Source organism: Cottoperca gobio, chromosome 4, assembly GCF_900634415.1.
Source record: "Cottoperca gobio chromosome 4, fCotGob3.1, whole genome shotgun sequence".
Taxonomy (NCBI): Eukaryota; Metazoa; Chordata; class Actinopteri; order Perciformes; family Bovichtidae; genus Cottoperca; species Cottoperca gobio.
Window position 1 is genome coordinate 11,564,583 of NC_041358.1, and position 25,204 is coordinate 11,589,786.

Here is a 25,204-nt window from a genome sequence, read left to right on the forward strand (position 1 = left end):
AAAAGCTTGGTTGTAGAACAAAACATTAAAATCTCTTAAGCTTAACAGACCATATTTTAGCCATCTAACCAAAAACCTTTAAAACTGAGACGAGGATACCAGTGAAAATGCTAACTAAGTTCTGTGTTTTAGCACTCAATACTGCAGTACAGTTAGTTAATGAGCATCTTATAAAATACTTATAAGGGCCTTATAACCTATTAACTAACACTTATTTCAAAGACCTTAATGTAAAGCCTTGCAGCATGTCCTTACATACATGTAGAGAAAAGACAGGTTCCCGCTCAACATGCCCTGCACGCCTTTCTGATGCCATCCTAATTTAGTCAACTATACTTAACACCGCCTCCTCCTGAACGCACTGAAGCGGGACACAGCAGCCCTCAGTGTATTTACTGTTGTGTGTTACAGCTTCCCTGTGACAGTTCAGAACTCAACTGAATTATGAAGCAGTGGGCTACATTAGTACAAACTGAGATTTTGATTAATGTAAAGCAGAGAGAAAATTAGATGGTTTTGTAGAGCGGACATAAATCTTAATGAGCCAGCCAATGTATTCCAACTGCTCTGACAGCCAGAGGCAGATAGAGAGGGTCTAACTGCTGCACTGTTGTATTTATCTGTTTGCTATACTACATACGTCCATGTCTTTCATACATCATTAATGTATGCTAATGGAGGTTACGCTTGGCTAAACATCTGCACTGGTAGAGCACTTTTCATACGTGTCCCCTGTTGCTCAATGTTAGCCATCATTAGCCATCTTTAGCTCTTCTGTATCTCAGCCAGCTTGTTTATCTCATGATGCGACATGCATCACTGTTAAAGAGAGGCCCGGGACCGACAGGATCAGGTTGCCAAATGGGAGAGTTAAAGTATGAAGAGCCACAGGGAATAGCTCACACTCTGGAGCGATGGATATAATGCATCTACATCTTCAGGTTTTATCTCTGTTCGCCTAGGTAGAGCTTCTCTTGAGCCAACAGCTGACTGTAGAGGAGCATGCTGTGGCTCAGGGTCGATGCTCCAAGCTATTGATCTAAATTACACTGTCTGCCGACTACAAACTCTTGAGAGAGTGAGGGAGGGAGGGGGATGTGTGAAAGAGAGAGCGAGAGAGAGCGAGAACGAGAGCGAGAGAGAGAGAGAGAGAGAGAAAAGACTAAGAGCATGCAATTGAAAAAGGCAAATAATCGGCTGCGGAAAAAATCTAGCAGGGGCCGAATTGGGGCAACATATGAGAGAGGCTGTGATAAATAACAATGGAGAGAGAGGAAGGTAGAAAAGACAGAAAAAGAAAGGGAAAGAGGGTAGCCAGGCAAGGAATTAATAACAAGAGCCAGAGAGAGAAGCATGCAGTGACAGTGCTGTGATTGAGAGTTTTCTTTTTCAGTATTGGCTGGATCACTGGATTATCATAGCTCAATCTAATCTCTGCTCTATTGCAACGAGCAATGTTTGTTTTCGATCCCGTTCTTTGAGCAGTTTGTTGACTATCAGCTCGGGTCGAGCAGGGAGATGTGACAGGCGTCACTCAGTCAGACTGATGGCTTTTGCAGATAACGCCTCTGTCTGACAGATAGACAAAACCACCAGGGAATTAATCCTCAACCACCCCTCAAACTAGAGGGAATTGGACAATATTCAGTTTTCATTGTAGGGCTGTAGAGAAGGAGTGACAGAGGTAAGTGAAGAAAAGTGTGGGCGATGGAAGGAAGTAGAGCGAGGTATACACTGAATACAGAAAATACACATTCTTACCAAATTCTACCATTTCTGACTGTTGTATGTACTGAATGAAGGACGTCTTCTTCAAACACCATCAGAATGCTACCATGCAACTAGTGCAGCTCCCTGTACAAACTCATCTCAGATCTTGAAATGCCATTAATACTGTAATGTAATGCAACTTTTCCATCGCGGCAATTTCTTCCATCTACATTTCATGCTGAAGAGAAACTTTATAGAACTAAAGCACCGACCACCATAACATCCCTGATCCATGCCACGCAGAGGACCTTTGATTCATCGATTCTCTCATTTCCCTTCATCACTAATGACAGGAAGAATATTATTTTGCAAGCTCAGCACTGTGGTTATTTCTCATATATCCTGCAATTAACTCCCCTCAGGCATGCTCACTCGTAATTTCCTTGTTTTCATTGTGGTGGGCTGTCAATCGTGATATCAGATGTTCTCATTAGCAACACACCTACATTGTAAGCCTATCATCTTTCTGCAATGTCTGTTTTTAAATAAGATTCCCTCTTTGCTTTTAGTATATTTATGCTGCCGTTATGTGCGCCCCTCGTCTCCCCAGATTCATCAACTTCATCAGCGTTATCAGCGCCCGGGCTCAGCAGAATCGTCAGCCACCACCACCCAACATCAGTGTCTGGACTCCACGGGGGGATTTACCTTGCTGCTGCTCAGGGCAGACACCCCCTCGATTACAAATGTCCCCGTAGAGTCTTAGCGCCATAGACTTTCTGTCAAGACTTTATTATCACATGTTATAAACATAAACATTCACTTATCTCTCCTGATTGAAATGTCAGTTATCTATCATAGAAATTCATAAAATGCCAGGCAAAGTATTAAAAAAAACTAATTAAAATCAAGCTTGAAATTAAGATGACACATAGCTTACTTTTAATTTAACTTAATCAGACATGCAAGATGGAGGATTAATTCCAAAATTGTGCAGCGTGTGATTCAGCAGGTGAAGAGCATACATAACCCTCACTGTAACAACATGCAGCACTATAATTATGGTCATACTCTCCTGGTCCGTACTCTCATCTTTTCCACATGGTGAACTGTGCCATCATGCATCTACTGGGACTTCTGACTGGTGACACTGTTCTCTAAACCTGACCTAACGTACCCTGAAGCTGCCTTTGAATCCTGTTCTCTTTCAACATATCGTCCATATGGGCATGTGAATATTCTTTTAAGTCAGACTTGAAAAAATATGAACATATTCTCATATAATATCTGAGTTTGAAATCAAACTTAATGTAATGCAAGAAATCTTGTTTTGGAAATCTTGTTACATATTCCCACGATGTAATCATTTCTATAAGAACTTCAACCCTGAATACAAAAAATAAATAGGACTGGTTGGTGAGCAGAGCAGTAGAGTACACCAGCAGCCAGATGGCATGGTTGACGATAGGTCTGCCATATGGTGACAATACGATGGTCTGGCAGTCAGACAACACCTTAGGTTTAACCTCGATTACACCAACGCAGTACACATACATACATACATACATACATTCCCTCCCAAAGCCCCCACAGCAATGAGTTCTGAGCAGTCAGAGGCCATGGATCATGTTATGTTGTGCTATCCCACTGTGCTCCACAGAGTCCATCATTAACACATGTTGCTAACATCCATCATCAAATTAAAAATGTGAGAACATGAGAGCGGATGTCAAGCTGAGAGAGAAACAGAGCGAGAAAGAGGGAGAGATAAAGTCGATGGAGAAAGAGTGAGGAAAAAGTCTGGGAAAAACAAAGAGCGAGAGTTTTCCCCAACAAATGATGTCGTTCTCCTCCACACTCATTGACCTGTAACAGCACGCCTCCAGCAATTCCCCAAGTTTATTCAAAATCTGATTAGTTTTGTCTGAGATATTGCTTGCGACATATGGATAAACAAGTAAACACTGTTCTGAGCTAATCAGCATAAACAGAAAGAAGCATAATTCCCCTGAGTTTTCTCAGAATTGGATCAGTGGCATCTTAAAAATCACATCTGACAAACACGCAAGCAGTCCAGCAGCCAGACAGAGACAGCCTTGATGTTTCCTCGGTTTCATTGTGGGGACAAAACTGTGCAAGATATTAAATTCCTTATATGGAGACGGGGTGGCGGAGCCTGAGAGAATACAGTGCATAATTACACTGTACGGTTTAGGCGTTTAGCTGACATTTACTCAGAGCAATGAACAGTGGATGAATGGATAAATAAAGCAGCAGAGTTTGGTGGAAAAGCCAAGTAGCAAAACACTTAGCCAACTTACACCACAGGCTTTCAATCCAAGTTCTTAGGTCGACAATGGCTGTTTTTTGTTCAGATTTTAATTGCATTCACTCTTTGTTTCAGGTGTAAAGCAGTACATGAGCATACAGTGTGTCAAGAATGAAAACCAGCAGGACCTCAAGTATAAGGTAATGACTAAAGATCCATCCAGATACTCGTCTAACCTCACCAAAACCAGAAATAGTGTTTAGATTGCAATGTAGATCTTTTTTTGAGTATATTGAGTAAAGAAGAAGAGATAAGAGATAATAACACTCGTCTTCCACGTGTGCAGCAAGAGCACACAAAGGCACAGCAATATACTGTATAGTGCAAATTGCAAGTTATTAAATGCATCAGTTCATAACTTTTTGGGTTCAGATATATTAGAGTGAAAGATAACAACATACATACATACATACATACATACATACATACATACATACATACATACATACATACATACATACATACATACATACATACATACATACATACATACATACATACATACATACATAATTATTTTAATGCCATCTCTTGGATTTCCTTAAGGCTTTCAAAGAGATGGCATTAAAAAGCATTACATTACCTTACCGTATGTGTAAAGTTTCTTAATTTATTTTTATTCATTTCATTAAAATCGTTCTTCATCCGTTTTCTTGCCTCTTCTCTATGCTAACATGTGAATTTCCCCCGGGAGTCATCGGCCTCATCTCATCCTAATATTGGAGGAACAATGTTGATACCTTGTTGATGGTAGAGAAGCAGCCGTCCCTTCTCCAACACCAGAGTGAGGCTGTGTTGTCTCTGTCCCTCTGCATGAAGCAGTGTCCCAGAATTTGTCAGGGTTTTAAACTTCAGAGAGACGACCTCCATCGCTGTCCAGCTCGGCCTCACACTCCGCCTGTAGAGCAGGCTGCTGCTGCCGTCAAAGTTTGCAACATCAGAAGCTACAGAATGACAAAGAGGAGATTATACAAATGATAGGGAGATAAACTTTATTCTTCCATCTTGCCACAAGGCCAAACCAGGAAAGGGTCAATGGCCTTCTACCCTCTTCCAACACCCTAAGTCCAACACCTCCAGACAGACAGACAGAAATAGACAGAAATATAAACACCTGACAAAGTTCTCAAAGGGGCTTCTGTGGTTGTTCCCGCTACAGTTGGTGTCTCCTGGAACACATTTTACTAGGATGATGATACACACAGACTCACAAGCTGAAAACGATACCAGCTTCGCGTCTGGTAATAATTGAGATTGGACAACATTAAAAAATGTAATTCCATACTATGGAAAAGTAAGCTAAAGGTTGAGACTAGAATCAAAACAAAGTGCCAAACAGCCGTGAGCAAAGACTTCGTCAAGAGAATGACGGACTCAACATCGTCAGGTCTTTTGCCTCTTTAATAAAGCTGAAACGATGAGACGACTAATTGATTCGTCAATCGACAGAACAAACTAACTATTTTGATCATCTAGGCGATCATTTTTCAAGGAAAAGTGGAAGAACATTTTTTTCACTATTTTCTGACATTTTATAGACCACATGATTAATCTGGAAAACAATCTGCAGATGAATCGATAATGAAAATAGTGGCTAGTTGTGGCCCTAATAATTAGGTACCATTTATTTTAAGTTTCAAAATCCAGAGTGTTGTCTGTAGTTTGCTAATAGTACCATGTTGCTTTAACCTCTTAACATCCAGTGTTTCCATTTGTTCCATTAAGAGGCTTTAAGATTGGAACAATGTATCCTTGAAATCCCCACAAGAGTTTAAAATAAATGGCTTTGAGTTTGGCTGAAACTGTATGAGTTTGTATTGTGGGGGTTAAGAGGTTGAGGAGATAAGCACTCCTACAGAAGGTGTGTGATAAACAACAGGAACAATCTTTGGATGTAAGTCAGCAGAGGAACGTACGGAAAATGTTTTTTTCAATTCTCACGGAACACGTTTCGAAACAACGGGGTCCTTGTAAAACTCACACACAGCCTATATTTTCTAGTGCATGACTGTATTTTTGATTGTTCAAAAAGATATTGATTTCCCCTCTGAACAAACAGTTTCTAATGAGCGAGAAAACCGTTGGCCCCTTAATGTACAAAGCCTTCGAACACCACAGGAACAACATATGTTCTGGCGTCTGCTACTGCCTACAGTATAGTAAAAGAGACCTGCAAGCATAATTACATTTTGTGTGAATCTGTAGGATAAAACTGAATGTATTACCGGTATCAGTGTTTTCATCAAAGCTCACAGCTCCAATTAAAAACAGAAGCTGTGCTAACAGTATAAAAAAGTGACCCCTGCAGCACTGTGTCAACAAATGTGACTAAAGATTCCTACACACTGTCGACCACTTATTATTATAGACAGTTTATTCTTTGGATTCTTCATAGTCAAAAGTTGTTGGTCTTAAGCTCCTACAAATACAACTTTTCTAATAGTTTCAAAAAGTAACCAAAAATAAAAAAATAACTTCACATATAATTGAAATTGTGCTAATGGAGGTTTAAAGTGCATTTTTACCAGCTGATTTTGTCATTGCGATAGCGTCAAAAATGTGCATGATGCAGTCACAAGACTGTAGTCGAGATCAAAATGAATGCCGTGTTTTGAATATGGTTGTTGTCCAAGCAAGGTGGCCGGAAAAAGGGGCTAGGAAGTGGGGAAGGGGTCATTGCCACTAAACAAAATTTCCTGCCAAAATCAAACCAGAAGTAAATGCAGAATAGATGACAGTACGCCTCTGTGTTTGTTTTTGGTAAAGAAAAAATATTGCAATAATAAGTGCTAATATAAATAATCCTGAACAGGAAAATCCAGACACATAACTTCATGTTTATATCTTCTTTTTTTAAGGATGAGCCAAAACAGACAAAAAAAGTCAATACAGAGAGCCGACTTACTATAACGACATCCGTATATCTCCAGTCTGAGTCCAATCCTCCCAGAGGGGTTCCAGTCCAGAGGAATCAGGCGGAGGAAGCGAGCTATCACTGGCTGTTTAAGTTTGTACTGGACCACAGTGTCTGCATTACTGTTACCTGGAAAAGCCTGAAACAACAGAACAACATGTCAGCTTGCCTAATTTTTAAATCCAACCATCCATGATTTACTCGTTGCTGCAGCAGAGAAGATTGACGGCGAGTCATTTGTAGTAATTAGTTCGTAAGACAGGGATAGAGGATTTCTTTCTTGCATTTTGATGCTCTAAATCAAGTATATTGATTTGAATTGAATTGGGTATATTTTCTATTTTGAAGTTTTATGGCTATCTTAGAGGCTACAATCTTTTTACTTTCTATGAACAAAAATAATGATATGTAGATAGAAACATGTTTGTGATGAAACAATCTTTAAAAGAAAAGTATTCACTAGTTCTGGTACAGAAAAACTCTCCATCCTGATCCCGAGATCATCTTTTTGCATTTTCAAACTTTGAGTTTACAGAGATTGATCCGCTGATGTCTCTCCTCTCTGTCCAGTGATTAATAACTCTGGGATCTGTTCTATCTCTAAAAAGCTTCTCTTAAAAAAACTAAAGGCCTCTATTTTCCCAAACCAGCCTCCTGTGGGAATCCAGTGGGATTCTCTACTTGACTTGGCAACCAGCACACACAAGCGACACATGGCATGTGTAAGGAAAAAAAAAGCTGCGTTTGTGGTTATGTGTGCATGCTACTGTCCTCCCTACTTGAGTGTGTGTCCACTGACTAGAGTATGTACTTATGTGGCTATGTGACTGAAATTGGCTTTCCCGGCGCTGCATAATTGTGATCTCTGTGCCGTCTTCAGTGCTTTGAAGGGCTGAGCTGGCTGGGCAGCGAAGCGTTACAGTAATCTCAACAAATGGCTCTATTTCCTGCTGAGGAGAGCAGCATCTCATTTACTTGCCCGAGCAAGTTTTGAAATATGAGTAGCCTTTGACAAGACCTCCGTCAAGGAGAGAGACAAGGGTAGGCCTACAGACTGAGACGAAAAGGAGAAGGAGGAGAAAGAATCAGAACAGCTGTAGAAGAAGTACACTGGTTCTTTACTTAGATAAATGCAGCAATGCCACACTGTAAAAACACATCAATACGAGTTAAAGGATCAAAACATATTCAAGTAAAAGTAAAATTACAGTATAATTAGCAACATTTACTGAAAAGTTAAAATACCAAATGCGGGACCCCATGAATTGTCGACGTCTAAAAGTATCATGAAATATTCCATCAAATAGAATACTACTTCAAAATGGTACTTAAGTACAGTACCAGAGTAAATGTACTTAGTTACTTTCCACCATTGGAAACGTGTGACAAGGGTGCACGTGCAGGTTTGTGTATGTTAGTCCCTCCCTTCATGTTTTACTGGCGAGCTAATTTCAGGCGCTCTGCGCAGCACTCATATGGAGGTTACCGCTGATAACACCGTAACTCCTATCCTCCGGTTCCCTCCCAGGTAAACTCTGTTAGCGCCGTCAGCACTGTTGCGAAACTTGGAGAAAACTCTTGCGAGACTCGCTACTCTGCGACCTATTCTAACCTTAACCATCTGACGAAAGTTTTGTAAATCGAAGGTTACCATCTACACTGGACCGGTTGTTAGCACTGTTGGCTAGCCGCTGACGTCACTTTGGTTGTGACGTCAAGGAAGAGATCCGTGTGCAGGCACTCTGAATGTCGTATATAGCTCACTTATCGAAAGTGAGTAGCCTACGTGTGTTCGGGCCGGTTCCGCTCCAAAATGTTATGGGTTCTCCCTTGGTCTATGCTACAACCTTCCAAGTTTCATAAAAATCGGGAGAGTAGTTTTTCCTGCTGACAAACAGAGAGCCAAACATAACTCTTTGCTGGAGGTAAATGTATAATATTTCCCCCAATAGTGATTATAGTAGCAGCAATTACTCAGTATAAGTACCTCCAAATTGGGCTTAAGTTAATGTCCCATTTATTTTTTACAACTGGAGAGCAAAGGGAAAAAGACGGAGCATCAAAGCTGATAAGTCAGTGAGAAGCTGTGACTGATACAACCGTTTTTGCAGTCAAATCTCCTCCTTAACCAACACACTAAGCTGGCCTGACTTAAATATAGCGCTTTAAAAACACTCCGAGAGCTGATCTGGGTTTATCACCTTTCATGCTGAGTGTCAAACCAACAGGTTTTTAAGCTGCAGGAAGTCATACCCTTTTCTTAGGTTTTTTAATGATGAGTCCCAGGCTTCAGAGAGTTTGTATCCTTCACTGTGAGAAAATCGCATGCTGTCAAATCGGAATCAAAAGCTGTTCTCCGGGCTGCTACTGTAACAAGTAGGGTGTACTGTCTTGAGAGAGGAGATGCTTGATTGCCTCTGAATCATATCTAATGCTGTTCAATCAACGGAGGAATGCATGGCTTCCTGTCATTTTTGACATGCAGTAGTTTGCTTGGTGGTGATCAGTCATTCTGCAGTCTAGTAACCTCTCTCTTTACTGACACATGGAATTGGCTCCATCTTAAAAAAATGCTATAAAATGATGGGAAATAAGGATTTTGAGAGCGAAAAGGAAACACTGGGCAATATACGCAAACATTCCTCCCCAGGCTGCAGGAAGGACTCATACATAGCTTGAGCAGCCGCTGCACAATGGAATATTTAAGCCACCACATGCATGTCAGCATCCTCGTCCATATTTACATTTTAGACACTGAGCTGACACTCTTATCAGGATTGTCTCCCAATGACAGAGCTGGCAAGTGTTCCATCAGCGTCTTGCTTGGAGACTGATGGACACCTTCGCCTCTGCAGGAATCAAAGCTGTGTTGTAGGGCAGGCAGTCTTTCTAACAACAGCACCAGCCTCCCGTCAGCAGAGGTTCAACTGTTAGACAGCAGCTCCATGCAGTCGACAGAGCTTGTTCCAAACATTAATACAGAGTGAAAGACTCCTGGTGAGCAGGCTTGCCACTGCAGACAGTACCAGTCCCCTCAGATCATGTAAATTATGTCTATGATCGGAGGCCAAATATATTTTAACTTCAATGAACCTGAGTTTTGAGCTGCACTACCTCCGAAAACTTCTTCGTAGCTGTTCAAATACATAATGATATAAAAAAGTCATGTTCTTGAGCCAAATAACTACAAATGGCCATCTCTAAATGTAGATCAGAAGGTTTTAGATAACTTTTCTCAAGTAGACATTGGTTTTGTAATGAAATGGATTAAAACCAAATTGCTTTGTGGAGAGAGAGAGAAGTTGAAACCCTGCCCACTTTCTCACCCCCACCACTATCCCTGATGTCAGATTAGTGCAGTGGGATGAGGGTTTCAGATGCTGTCTGATAAGCAGTTTGGTTGGAGCACATGACAACTTAATTATCTGCTGTCTGATGCAATGTCACTATTTTAACAAGCATTTCCCTACTGGTTTAGCCATACGGTATAAGCTTTGACTAACCACATTCTTTCGTGCTGATCAACATGTTGTGCTTCTATTTGCATTGCTAATGTTTCCTGCAGACAATTTATTGCTAAACTGGTCACCTAACACATTTTGAAAAACACTGGATCCAAACTTTCTCATTAGTGTCACAAACTTGCCCACGGATTGTGACGAGGGAGTCAAGGCAAAATAGTTACTTAAAAACCAACAATGTATTCAACTAACGTTAAAACAAAAACAAACGATGTAGTAGGTTGGTCAGCAATGAAATCAGTGCATGGATGTGTGGCATGTGTGCTGTGGAGGTGTTGAAGTTGCAAAAAGCAAAAAGAAGGTGACACTAGTGGATGTCAGCTGTAGGAAAGAGGAGACAGAATAAACACGTGGTCCAGATTCTACAGAAGGGATTCAAGGGCTGCTGACAACCCTCACATGTCAGCCAATAGACTACTGAGGCCAGGACAGCCTCCAATACAAAAGGAGGAGGGTCAAAATTAGTTTAAAAAATAAAATTGAATCCGAGTGGCATTTTCTCTGATTAAATAAATTTGTGGTTTGGCAATAGCCTATACAAACAGTATATAGGCAACCCTGTCTCCTTGAAACTATGTTGATATACTTCATATGCTTCCGATTTACGTTTTACGTGGAAATGTAAATTCTGCCTGGAATATGTTCGCTGCCAATGTTTTTTATATTGTAGGGAAATACAGCAATCTTGCCAAATACAGTAATTAAAAAGATCTCATGTTAATAAGAAACGTAATTCGGGCGACATTAGTTTCTTTCAAAATGCATTTGCTGTTATTTCAGGAGAGTTACCCCTAAGCTGTCTTCCTGCCGGTGTTGTCTCCAGTTGTGTCCTGTGTCGCTGAACATCAACAGGTAAGCCATAAGCCAATCAGAGCTGCCGTAGCGTCCCTGCGTAGCAACAGCAGTGATCCGGGTCCGCCTCCCCAGATCCAGCTCCAACCACTGGTATCTGTCTGAGACAAGAGGGGACCAACCTCCAGCTCCTGCACAGGGGACAGAGACAAAGAGTGTGTTAAAGGGCCTACAAAATGATAAACATGAATTTCTACTGATGACCTAAATGGTTTATACTAGTGTGGAAAGAAACATTATTCACACACACACACTTCTTCTCTGGATTGATGCTCTTCCAGCCCACTTGTCCAACCTCTCGACCACCACTATTGAAGCTGTTTGGTCGGTTCGTCTTTTTGATGTGGTTGACCCCAAAAGTCACCCTCTCCTGACTGGTTAAATCATGGTGGCAATGTACTAATCTGACTGTCCAGCAGAGCAGCAATGCAATGTTCCTGACCTGTTTTTAACAGAATGGAGAAAAGAAACCGTTGCTGTCATTTGGTAGAAAAAACAAGGGGAACTGACAGGCATGAGAGACACTATGGATTTGGTAATCAAACAACCATTGAGGTGTGACTAATATGGTGAATATAGCAAATCATTTTCTCCTCACAGTCTTCTCCCTTTCATTTTTGGCTCTTCCTACTTTCTTCTCCAGTTCCTGAAGAGGTATCTACTTCTCTCTTTCATTATCCCCCCCTCTTCCTTTTTCTCACTCTGCAATCGTGTAGATGTCGGTTTCTGTCTCCTTCTCTCTATAACTCTTTCTCTCGTATGTGTTCTTCACTTCTTTCCTCTTCAATCCAGCCGTAATGAGTAAAGGTCAGTGTGTCTGCGCTTTCCTGCTGTTGCTGTCAGTGTTCATGTCTGTTACTGCGGTACTTATTAGCTCTGGCCTTTAGCTGCTGCCCTAATGAGCAAGTAGCACAGCACTTAAACAGCTGGTGGAGGAACTAACACAGAAGCAAGAGGAAACCTTAGACTCGGCTAATTCAAGTCTTTCAGAGTGTTGGTAGTGTGGATACTTTCTCACTGGAATTATTTTACAGGGACAAAAATGGGACTGAGCAATTGTTAAAAGCAACAAGCTGCAACAAGTAAACATGTTTACCAAATTTCACTTCATTTCAAACTGACTGACGTTTCCAACTGTCCCCCCTACTGTGCTTCCATGGCACATCATGTGGAACAACCTTAATGGGGTTCACGGTGTGTTGTTATGTCCATTTGCTATTTCAGAATAAAGTAGCTGTATAAAAGATGTGATAAAATAGGGAACGTGTCCATTGCTGGCTGTGTGCCTGAAGTGTTGTGGTTTTGATTTGTATTGGCCTCTTGTCAGCATGACATCATGTTGGCAACACAATCTCAAGCGCTCTTTAGTGTGGCTGTTTCAGTGTGTGCTCTGTAGGGGAGAAATCCCTCCATCTGCTGTTCTGGTGCCATGGATTTGGTTTGTCCGGACTCAGCACTTGTTTTCTTCTGAAACACGCATACCCACACATACACACACCCTTCTCAGTATTCAAAGTGTTATTATCTTGTAGCAACCTTTTGCATCACATCCAATGTTTCTTCATATTCCGGTACACTCTGAGTAAGGGATGCCAGCAGCATCCAAAGTACAAATGAAATTGCAGCTGGATGAATTTTGGCAATGTTTTTTGCAAAGGTATATTATCAGTAAAAGGCCATTATCAGTTGCTATCACTACCATTATAATACTTCAGATGGGGCAGAATGGGCAAGCTTCACCCATGTTGTGAAATGGTCAGTTTTAAACATGTGCTTAACATTGTGAATTGTACCAACTCCTTGGTTTAGCAAAAGATCATGGTTTGAGTTAATCTAAGTGTACTTTTTTAATATAACTTATGTTAGGTATGTAAATTTGTATGCGTTTGTTTGACCCGACCATTTATCCCAATCCCCTCCTTACACAGACCGTGTTGCTCTTTACTTACGTCACCCGACTTCCTCCTTTGCGCTAGTGATAATTACGTTGGCCAGTAGAGTTTGACGCTTAACAATTTTGAACCTCCCTGTTGTGATCCAGCTTACCAATAGAGAACGGTCTATTAAGCCAATTAGGAGGTAGAGTTTGCCACCTACCACTCAAACCTATGCTCCCGATGACTATTGTCATTTAATGGACTGATACAATTTGAAGCAGGTGAAAGGTTAGCTACTGTTTTAAGGCTCCCTTTCTTCCTCTGCTGTATCTCTTTCTCTTGCAATGACACAAACCGCACAGCTGTCTTTTCTTTCACCCTCTGAATTTCTGCAACAGGTTCAACATTTTTGAATAAAAACACATCCACAGGATCATGAGGGTTCCTTTTTGTTTGTTTCCTATTTGGAAGTGGATTCATCAGTGAGGTTCAGAATTCAGATCTAAGACCTTTTCTTATTTTTGAAATCAAGCCATTTTATTAATTGAATTTTACTTTTGCTGATCCATCCGTTTTAAAGGCCATGCTCATTTATTTGACTTCTTAAAAACTGTACCAAGGACTGTTTAGGATATTAACTGGACAAAAGAAAGATAATGTGAAACTGGGTCTTTTTAATGTTGTTCCAGAATATATTAGGTTTTAGTTTTTAATGTTTAAATGAGAGTTAAAAATCGGGGTGGAAATCAGATTGAACTTTTAGCATCATAAACACAAATGTACCTTTTCTCCTCCTGTCATGACACAAAGCACACACCTCTACACATTGTTATTGGACCAATGGTGTATAATTAGCATGTCATATGTGCTTTCCTTTTATGCCTGGCATCATAATATTGGTGTAAAATCAGTTTAACAAATCCACTCCTATTAAAATAAATGCTATAAAACTTTAAAACAGATTTTCTATCACTAAGACAATGTTTCTCTTGTCAGATATATAGTGTAACTATGTATAAAGTGAGATGATGCAATATATAATATAATCTTTTGCAATCTAATCTGGGAAAGATTGCAGTGTCCAGATGTGCAAAGCTCATAAAGATCCAGACAGACTCTGCTGCTAAAGAAGTGCGTAAATACTTCTGCAAACAAGTATTTGTAATTAATTGATATCACTTTGTATAGATCTGTGATCACTTAAGACATTAAAGGGTATTTTTCTGTTGATATATATCGTCATTCCATGTTTGTCTCCTATTAGTGTTAAACCAAATTGATAATTGGATGTATATTAATACTATTCATGCATTTGAAATGTAAAATGTTAGAAATGACCAGTCACACCGTAAGAGAAAAATCCTATTTCAAAATCTAATTATTTTCATATAATTGGCATATTTTTGCACAACACTTTGTCATTGCAGTGACATACATCCTACACGGTTGTACAGTTCGGATGGGACTGGGACAGTGCGAGTTAATCTCAAACATCCCTGAATGTCCTCTCCAGCTGCTGCAACAGCTGTCGCCAGGACAGAATGGGTGCATGTTACCCTGATAAACATAGGAGGGACATCAGTGCTGCAAATCATTGTTGAGAAGACAAACGCTTCAGCTCATTGATTTAGCTCATACCAGTGTGGATGTGTGAATTAATGATTTCTCACCATATTCCACTCACCCTCGTAGCGTCACCTTGGTAGTCCCATAAAAACCAGAGGAGGTACACTAAATGGCAGAACACATCTTAACACTTCAGTTGTGGAGAGTCATCAAATGGCTTTAAGTACCATCCTGGTGCTGCACAGTGTAATCCATTTTCTCCAAGTGTTTGTGACTCAAATATATCCCACTTAATGTCTTTGATTACGAGGATTTAATATTTACCATGATGAAACCAGAAGACATGTTTAATATATTGCAGGGTTTTAAATCTGTGAGCGTGTAAGTGCACTTAAATCAAAACCAGAAATGTACTAGGTTAGGGTTAATGAACTATGTTTATACTTTGCAACATTTCAACCTAAAAGCAGGGATTCCTCTAAAAGTGCCGACTACTAATAACTTTAGAAACAGAACATTAGCTGACCTTCCCAGTACATTAAACCTTCTGTTTGACATTTCTTCCATCTGCAAACTCCTCAACACTAAGCTATTGACATTATGCGAACATATAAACAAGCTGTTTGTATTCATATCCAATCTGAGATTTATTATTAGCCAGCTTAGAAATCGTAGCAAGGAGCGTCTACTCCATAATTGCACAGCTCTAAAGTAGATTAAAATGTAATGAGTCACATTTCACTTCTACAATTTGCAACTCTCCTATGTCACATGTGTCCACACACACACACACACACACACACACACACACACGATTCTTGGTGCCCACAGCTGGAGATCGGCCACATTAATTAAAATTATTTTAGTTAAAAGCCGACTTAATGTAAAATGCTGCTTCAGACACCCTGAAGAATATAGTTCTGTGAAAATGAATATTTACAGTGGAAATATTTAAAGACATTTAACATAATGCAATATAATGTCAGTCAGCAGCTTCAGTACAAAAGAGCCACAACCTTTATGTATTTGTTATGTTTACATTTACAAGGATAACTTAACCTTCTTCGTTAATCGTTCCCACTTTAGTTTGTATGGTGTGGTGTGTCAAGATTACTACACAGATGTGGAAATTAATGTAAGTTTAAAATAATTTCTAGATCTTGATGAGTTGTTTTGATCATAAAGTAAAATACTATATTGTTCAGTTCCAGACATCTGTGACTAAATGTGTTGTGCCTTTGTAGATACACTGTGATCTGAAAGTTGTAATGCACACAAATGATAAACTGAGGCATAATATTGTTGAAATTGCACTTATTTTTCTTTATTTATAGGTTATTGTGCTGTGATTTTACTGGTTCGGCCCACTTGAGATCAAACTGGGCTGCATGTGGCCCTTGAACTAAAATGAGTTGAACACCCCTGTTCTAAAAGTTGAGAAAATAAACTTAAGTGTTATGTTTTGAATTTGGTTACTTTGGTGAAGAATACCTCATTAGCATAATTTGGAACTATTTGTATTCCATAACAAAGCATCAGAACTTTGGAACACTACATCATATGAGCACAATTCTAGAACTCATATCCCAAGTACAGGCTGTATGTGCCAGTTAGTCACTTTACCTTGGACAAGTGGACAGAGAACAACATTATCTCTCAACTCAAAGAAACTCGTCAAAAAAGAAATCACCTCAACGAATTCAACAAATCTGTGATTCAGGTAAGTCCCTGTTTATTTCTCCTTCATGTAGAAAGTGTGTGAGAACTTGATGAGTCAGATTTACAATTTACAACATGGAGATGTGTTTACATGAACAGCTAACATCAACTAATGTTTGCGAAGGCCCTAGCTAACTTGTTTTCATAATGCTAAATATGTCTGTTGGCTTTGTAAGTATCTAATGTTAGCATAATTAAATGGAAATACATTAGTTTACTTGGCTACATTTATCTCTTTTCAAAGAAAAATAAGAGACAGATGAGTTCCTACTCAGCTGGGATGAAACAACCTTTGATTGACTGCATGTATCTTAATTCCACAGCATGAGTGAAACAAGTGGAATTGTTGAAACAACCTCACCAACCTTACCTCCCGGTGTAATCATGGGACAGCCAGCACCACCTGAGTGCTGTACACCGTACACTGAGGAGAAGGAGCAGCCACGTGAAGCTTGGTGAGATGATTTCCTTTAACAATGTCAGATTGAGGAGAGAATGGAGAAGTGAGGCCATGATTAGAGCAGATAAGGGAATAATTTAAAAACTATGTATGTTTTCAGCCCATTGGCTGTCCTTTCTAAAAAATAGTCCAGTGGATCACCCCATTGAGGTTAAAGTGAGCCCCCTCCACCTCAAATTTTGGATTTGGTTCTTACTTGGAGCCGAGTTTCGACCCTAACCCTAATGATCATTAGCATGTTATTTCATTTACTTGGCTACATTTATCTCTTTTCAAAGAAAAGTAAGAGATGGATGAGTTCCTACTCAGCTGGGATGAAACAACCTTTGATTAATTGCATGCATCTTAATTCCACAGCATGGATGACACAAGTACAACTTGTGAACCAACTCTCCCTCCTGGTGAAATCATGGTGCAGCCAGCACCACCTGAGTGCTGTACGCCGTACACTGAGGAGAAGGAGCAGCCACGTGAAGCTTGGTGAGATGATTTCCTTTAACAATGTCAGATAGAGGAGATAATGGAGAAGTGAGGCCATGATTAGAGCAGATAAGGGAATTGTTTTAAAACTGTATGTTTTCAGCCCATTGAGGTTAAAGTGAGCCCCCTCCACCTCAAATTTTGGATTTGGTTCTTACTTGGAGCCGAGTTTCGACCCTAACCCTAATGATCATTAGCATGTTATTTCATTTACTTGGCTACATTTATCTCTTTTCAAAGAAAAGTAACAGCTGGATGAGTTCCTACTCAGCTGGGATGAAACAACCTTTGATTAACTACATGCATCTTAATTCCACAGCATGGATGGCACAAGTACAACTAGTGAAACAGCCTCACCAACTCTCCCTCCCGGTGAAATCATGGTGCAGCCAGAACCACCTGAGTGCTGTACGCCGTACACTGAGGAGAAGGAGCAGCCACGTGAAGCTTGGTGAGATGATTTCCTTTAACAATGTCAGATTGAGGAGATAATGGAGAAGTGAGTCCATCATTAGAGCAGATAAGGGAATCGTATAATAACTGTTTGTGTGTTTTCAGGCCAGAGGATACCACCAGTGAGGTAGAAGGTGTGCCAGAGAGGGAGAAGAGCAACAAAAAGAAAAATGTCTTCAAGCGCTTCCTCTCATGGACCAAAAGGACATTCTGCTGTTGCAGCTGCAGCAGTGTCGACTAAAGTGTAGTGTGTGTAGACCCTCACCCCGCTTGACAAACAAATATGATGTCTGTGGTAGTCTGCTGGAGACTATTGGAGCGGCTTAGCTGTGGATAAGACCCCTGAACTGTATGCTCGGTCTGGGTTGCGAGGAGCGACGTTGGGATGATCCAGAGCAGTCGAGTGACAGAGCGTCAGGTGAAGTTCAGCAAGTTAACTGGTTCAGTTTGCCTGAAGACACCGAGTGATTCTCTCTTCAATCAGTCCATGTTCAGGAGCCACTCTCCTGTCCGCAGCCGGACTGTGGGACTTCCATAATCGGCGACTGAACAAGGACCGACAGACGGGAGAGTTCTCGTGCCACAAACAGTTTAACGCCTTTTCACTCTTCACTCAACTCGCATTGGATTAGCACAATGTTGTTCTGTGTCACCCGGACCAACCTACTACAAACGGTCCCGAACCAGGAGACCAGCATGCTAATGTTCTGTCGCTAATATCCAGCTGAGCTAATCCCGACTCCCAAACAGACTGCTCCGTTACCACACCCAACTGCCACAACATCACCACAACATCACCATGTCACAGCGGAGGAGAGGTGCTCTACCCTCTATTGACTCCTGATACCATGTTTCTTGAATTGTATTGTGCAAGTTACTTGTCTTCTTGTACATCTTAATAAAAAAACAAAAAACTTGCATTTAAGGCATCAATTCAAATGTGTTACACTTTAGTGTTGAAACGGTTGAAATAATATCTTTACATAGTTGGTTACTGTTATTACTGCACTCACTATGATGTTGATTGAGACCAAGATGACATGCTAAATAGTAATAATAGAAAATTACAGTAGTAAAAAGAAAATGTATTATTCTTGGCTGTAAGAAACCTGTCTGGCCGGTTGATGATTTCAGCTTCCAGAAACTGTATAACGTTACATCTTCCAATTGTTTATTATAAAAGTTGTAGTAAATATAATTCATAGTATGAAGAAGATAAAAATGAATTATACAACAAATAACAAATGTACGGAAAGTGTCCGTGTACTGAAGAGTAATCCCTTTTCCTGTCAAAAACCTTCGCTAAACCTTTGAGTAAATTAGAAGTTTATTAATAATCTAATATTTTTTTCCAATATTAGATTTTTTAATTTGAGAGAAGAATGGACTGCTCCATGAAAACACCTTAGTACAGTATGTCCGGTGATAACAGGCATCCCTGTCCCCCAGAAACTGGGAATATACTACTATCGTTTCGCAAAATGTCTACGATGGGCAACTGATTTCCCATGGTGGGGCCCTTTATTTTTCTCATCATTACCAAAATAAATCTTATTTCAACAATATTGTTGGAATAAGGGAAACATTGATTAATTATTTTATGTAACTTGTGTGAGAGGCTGCCACACCTGTTGCATTATGATTATTTTCCAAGAGATTCTAAATATCTTTGATGGGATTTTCTTGGGAAACCAGTTTACAGTGAGAATGCAATGCTTTTGTGTTTTAGCCTATTAAACCGCAGCAATAAAGTTACACAAGTTTTTGTCAAAAAAGACTTTCGTCCCCTTGAAACTCCGTCTGGACACGTTTTTCTACGAACCATTCTTCTCATTTAACAAACGAAACAAATGTTTTCACTCATCGTAACATAAACCTTTTCTTTTCCTAAATAAAATAGTCCTACATTGGGGTAAAATGAAACCTGGAACAATCTATTGAAAGAATAGTAGTAGTTTCAATCTGCATCATAAATGTATTGATGTTTGATACTAAGACCAATAAATAAAAAAAGATGAATCATTTCCTGCTTTTAATTATTGGCCTGATTTCATAGCAAAAGGTCTTTCTAACGACAAGTGTGACCTTCTTGTTTTCCGAGGATGTGTACCTATGTGCTGGTCGATGGGAGACGGTGCAGCTCAAATCAATACAAGTTCTATTAGTATATAGTTGCTGAACAGAAACAGATTTTAAAATAAACCTTTCTAAATTGCAGTATTGAGTACAGAATATTTATTTTAAAAAATGTATTAATCCAAAAGCCAATGAAAAGGGACAGTCCTTTGCTAATCTTCAGAGGATACATGGATTATCTTCGATGTCCATATTCTCATTTACCAAGTTTTCCAACAAGTCTTCAAAAAAAGTAGTGCATTTCTCCAAATAAGTAAATATGTCATTGCTGGAAATCATACATGGAGTTATTTGGGCTAGCATGAAAGCATCAAAGGGGATGTGTCTCCTGGCACAGCGTTAGAATACAGGCCATAGATGTGTGGTGTCAGGGGTGGATTATGACTTTTTTTGGCGGGGTGGGAGTGGAAGATGGAACAGAAAATCAGATAACAAGTTCAGATCCCACAGCAGCCAGTCGGTGCCCATCAGAGGCCAATATTTTACAAGTGGCCCTGATTTACTTCGGATAAAAGCACCATCTCAGTGACTAACATCATTTTAAATCAAAATAAGAATCTGCATTTGTGGAACCAACTGGGAAATCTCTTTATGCCACTGGGATTATGTTAAATGTGGAGCAGATCTGTGTCGAGAACTTTGTGTGGATCTAAATATTACTTTATAATCTATGTTAAAGACAACCTCGAACCCTTTTAATAGCACATGTAAACATTTATGGTACGACTACTTAAATGTCATGGCCTTTGTGGAGGGCTAATCTGTCCTGATATGGTATGCCTGATTTACTAAAATTTAGCATTTAATAATCCTAGAAAAAAAGAAAAACATTTCAAGATATTAACCCGTCTGCAGAGCTTCATAAGCTATAAACATACAAGAATGACCAGACATTTTCTGCATTACCTTTCAGGGTTCATTGTACAGTGAGGGTTACATATCTACCATTTCTCAGATGAATACATTCAAGTACCTCGGCAACACTGTAAAGCTGTGAAAGCCTCCATTTTCTACATGATGATGTGGGCCAAGGGTGGCGCAGTGGTTAGCACTGTCGAAACACGAGCCCTTCAAATTTTCCGATTTACACTTTACTTAAAAGTATTGAGTAGCGAAGACATTTATTACATTTTAATGGTGCAAATCTATTTAGTTTGACACAAGATAGTAGTTACTAAGAACTTTGGCAGGACTTCACAAACCTCCTGATAGATTTATGAATAGCTGGAGCAATCCAATCCTGTTCTCTAGAACCACAGTCTGCTCGGTAAGTAATGGAGGCTAGACCACATAGAGACACTTCAAGCTATCAGCCAACTTCTGTAACACCACACCCTCAGCTTGTCCACAGAGCCATCTCCACAAAAGAGAATTACCTTCAGCTCTCGTCTCTCTTAATAAGACAGTAAAAGAACACAACACCACATTATTTATATCCGTTCGGTTCTAATTGCAATCTCCACCGTGTTATTGTCGACTGGGAAATAGAGGCTGACACTACACTTGTCAGGGCAATGGCTTCATTTGAAGGAACGGATATAGCGACACCAAATAAAAGTAATTCTTGGTTAGAATTGATGAACTGTTGTTCTACTCAGTAATGGGTGAAGGAAAGGGAAAACACTAAGGGGGACAGGAAGACAAAAACAGGGCAAATAGGAGATAAAAAGGATACAAGCCATTACAGGAGGGGAAAAAGAAATCACCCAAAGTGAGTGAATTTCAAAGAGAAGTGATAAGACAGAGCCAAGCAGAGAGAAAGTATTAACAGAGAGACAGGTCAACATTTCTGAATGCGTCTGTGTGGGCTTGGGGGGATTTGAGAGGGGTTTAAGATGATTGGAGAGTCATATAGTTGCAGTGGATTTAAGGTGGAGCTTAAGGTGTTTTTTCCTGACAACCTGGGAAATAATATGTTGCTATTTATAAAAAGATGACTCAGCACCAGAGCAAACAAACTGCCATATTAACATTCTCATAGATGGGTCCTAAAAAATAACAAAAAGGAGCATATTTTAACATAGCAGGACACTAGTACATGTTTGTGAGGTAATGTCCATTATAAAGACCTTGAAAACAGGTACTGCAATAAAACCAGTTTTAGTTGTCGTGCAGCAAAGTAAAATTAGACCCATGCCCTGGACACGCAGCCTTTGGGGATTTTAAAGAAAATGTGGTAGGCAGGTGGAAAACGAGGTAAAAGAATTGCTAAGTAATGGGACTCGGACTAACGGGGAGTTTATAAAAGGAGAACAAATCAATGAAGCTTACAGGTTGCAGGGGCATCAAGGGTGTTTTTCTATAAGGAGTATACATGACAAAGCTAATGGTTGTGTCATACAGAAGTAACTCATTATAGCTAAATGGAAAATAGTGAACCTCATGACCATTTTATTTTACTTGGAAAATAAAGCCAAAATGTAAAGCATAAGTACTTATTACATCTATCATTCTGGCAGTAACATGGATAAACTTGTTTATCTGGAAAATATAGGCAAAGGCCTGTTACAGTAGGACTCAAAGAGTATAAGATGTAAATTGAGAGAGGGATGTAGAGGCAATATAAAAAAGGTGAGTGGCTTTTAGTGCCATTTTGTCAAGGAATCAGGCAAAATGGATCCATAAGACCTCAGGTTAGGAGGATTTGAGTGTAGGAGCTGTGGTATTTAAACAGATAAGGTGTTTAAGAGAAGCATTAAATGGGCACCTGGAGAGGCAGAGGTGGCACATACACGTCACACAAAGATCAATAGCTCATTCTATGCTTCCCCTCGACAGTTCATTTTAACCTAAAGCCCCCTGCTAATGTTTAAATGCCCTTTTCAAATCTAAATTAGCACTTCCAGAAAACCTATTTCAGTGTAATTACAGTGGTTCTAATGTGCAATTATCGGTATGTCCTGCTGGAAGAAGTGAGACAGTTTAGATGTTAAATACTTCCATTAACATTTGGCTGTAAATGTTAAATGCAGTCATTAACATTTGGCTATAAGATAGAATGAAGTTATCTCAATGTTTTCTTGACAATTACAAAAAGTACTCTCTACAAGGATGACAAATCAGGATGTGGCAGAAAAGGGTGAAAATACAGGAATAGATGATGAGAAGAAAGAAGTGATGGTGGAAAGAGGGGAAAGGTGAGAGGAGGAAAGCAAATTGAAAAGTAAAAAGGTGTTGAGAGATGGAAACACAGCAAAATGAGGGACAAAAATATGGAGAGATAATCATCCAACAGCTTTTGCCTTTTAAAAAACAAATTCTCATCCAGTCAATAGACTATTAAGGCCCCTAGTTGATGTCAGATTCATTGCAAAGTTCATACTCATCTCTGCATGCTGACATTTGTACATAAGCATGCAACCAATTAGGATGTACGTAATCAACCCTGTTGGGAATGCTCCCCAACACTTACTTTTCTTCAGCTCCATAACAGTTAAAGATTCATTTGTTGACTGACTCAGTTGAATCATTGATCCTCAGGCGTATCAACAATACTTGAAGTGTCTTGGCAGAGTAAAAACTGCAGCGCGAATATTTCCAGTGCTACCCCCATTTGCTTCATTTGCTCATTGAACAGGCCCCCCTTCCCCCATCTTAGACCTAAAACTGCAGCCCGCCTAGTTGGAGAAAAATAAGACGACTCCATGCGGTTACTGAAGACCAAATAGTGAAGGCTTGCCTAAGCACTGTTTTATAAACAAGACGTGCTCTTTATACATTAACTTTTTTTTGTATGAAAAACCAGGTTGCTACTGTGAAGAGATTTTTAGCAAGACTGGCCTCATTATATTGTATTTTAAAAAGGAATGGCACAGTTAAAGCTGGAGTGCAGGACTTTTACATAAACGTCCATTATATTCAAGGACCTGCCAAGCAAATTCAAATAATGCTGATTAAGCCCATTGTCACCAGGGAAAGCTCTCTGTAATACACAGTATACCGGAGTTGTCGTGTCTTGAGTCTGTCAGGCACGTATGCCTGCAGGTGAGCTGCATCCCCCCCGCTCTCTTTGAGTCCTCTCACAACCTCTTTTTTTATCTGGAGCATCCACTCCAGAAACGTAGTTTCTGCCATACTCCTGGCTGATGCTGTGTTTCTATGGTCGCTCCCATATGGTAATCACTCTCACTGCCAGAGGGGTGGGACACACACAAATGTTCTGCACTCCAGGTGACTGTACAAACTAACAACTAGTGCATGGTACCACGTCCCATACAACAAATGTTTTGTTTCTGCTTTTTGTGACGTGATCATCAGTTAATGAGACTTTGCCATTTCCCTGATTTAAACAATATTCTCAACACTATGCTCAGATGTCCCGCATCTTGAACACTGATGGAATTTGAGTGATCATTGATTTCCTTATATTGGCTTGGAGGCTCAGAGTGCAGATTGAACTCAAATGGGTCAACATCAGAAAACATGTTATTCTTATGCAAGGCTTTTGATTGAAATTGAGGTTTTACAGTTTGGGCTAGTCGTACTCCTCTCCAGCAGTGCAGTTTAAAGCAAAATATCTCCACCTTGTTGGTGATGAAAAACGTCCTGAAAATAATTAACTCTGTTGCTGAGACGAACAGCTTTGAATGTATGCCTCCGTGGCCTCTAAACCAGAGCCGTCTGTTAGAGCAACCCTGCTGAGCTCTGTGTCACAGCTTCCATCTCTGGCCTCTCCCCAATTTCATGACATGCTAATAGTCCACTTTGCACATTGTTATGCACCTGGGAGTAATAAGATTAAATGTTGGTGCAGGACCATAGCTTCCTCCTGTTGCTGTTGGCTCCATTCAGTGTCCAGCCATAGAGCACAACACTGGAAGTCGCGGCAGCACTGTAATGGGATTAAATGGCCGCCTTGTGTGAACATTCCTGTCAGTGCCAGCACACATATGGACTGACCAGCCAAGATGGGACTAACTGGCAGCAGCAAGTAACTCACGCATTGCACAAAGATACGCCATATGCTAATACTATACTGTAGGCAAGCGATGCATATATATGTAAACAGATTTCATTATGTTATAGGTTAAAAGGTGCAAAGTGTAATTTTGAGCCAGCTGCTCACTCCTGTGTAAGCCTGTCCGTCAGTCAGTCAATTCCAGAGACCAGACTGCTAAAACTCTGAGAGCCGGTCTAAATAACACTACTGCCTTATACTCTTCACGTGGGGCTTAGATATGAGAGTGT

General features: G+C 40.0%; 1 protein-coding gene across 1 annotated transcript in view; it reads right to left on the minus strand.

Moving 5' to 3' along the window:
• The window catches only part of LOC115007430 (contactin-associated protein-like 4), a 93,571-nt gene that overhangs the window by 51,550 nt on the left and 16,817 nt on the right, over positions 1-25,204 (minus strand). Inside the window, exons 3-5 of the mRNA XM_029430295.1 lie at positions 11,264-11,457; positions 6,945-7,092; positions 4,780-4,983 (exon numbers count right to left, since the gene is read on the minus strand). Coding sequence (XP_029286155.1) covers positions 4,780-4,983; positions 6,945-7,092; positions 11,264-11,457 — 546 coding nt within the window. The remainder of the gene's footprint in view (positions 1-4,779; positions 4,984-6,944; positions 7,093-11,263; positions 11,458-25,204) is intronic.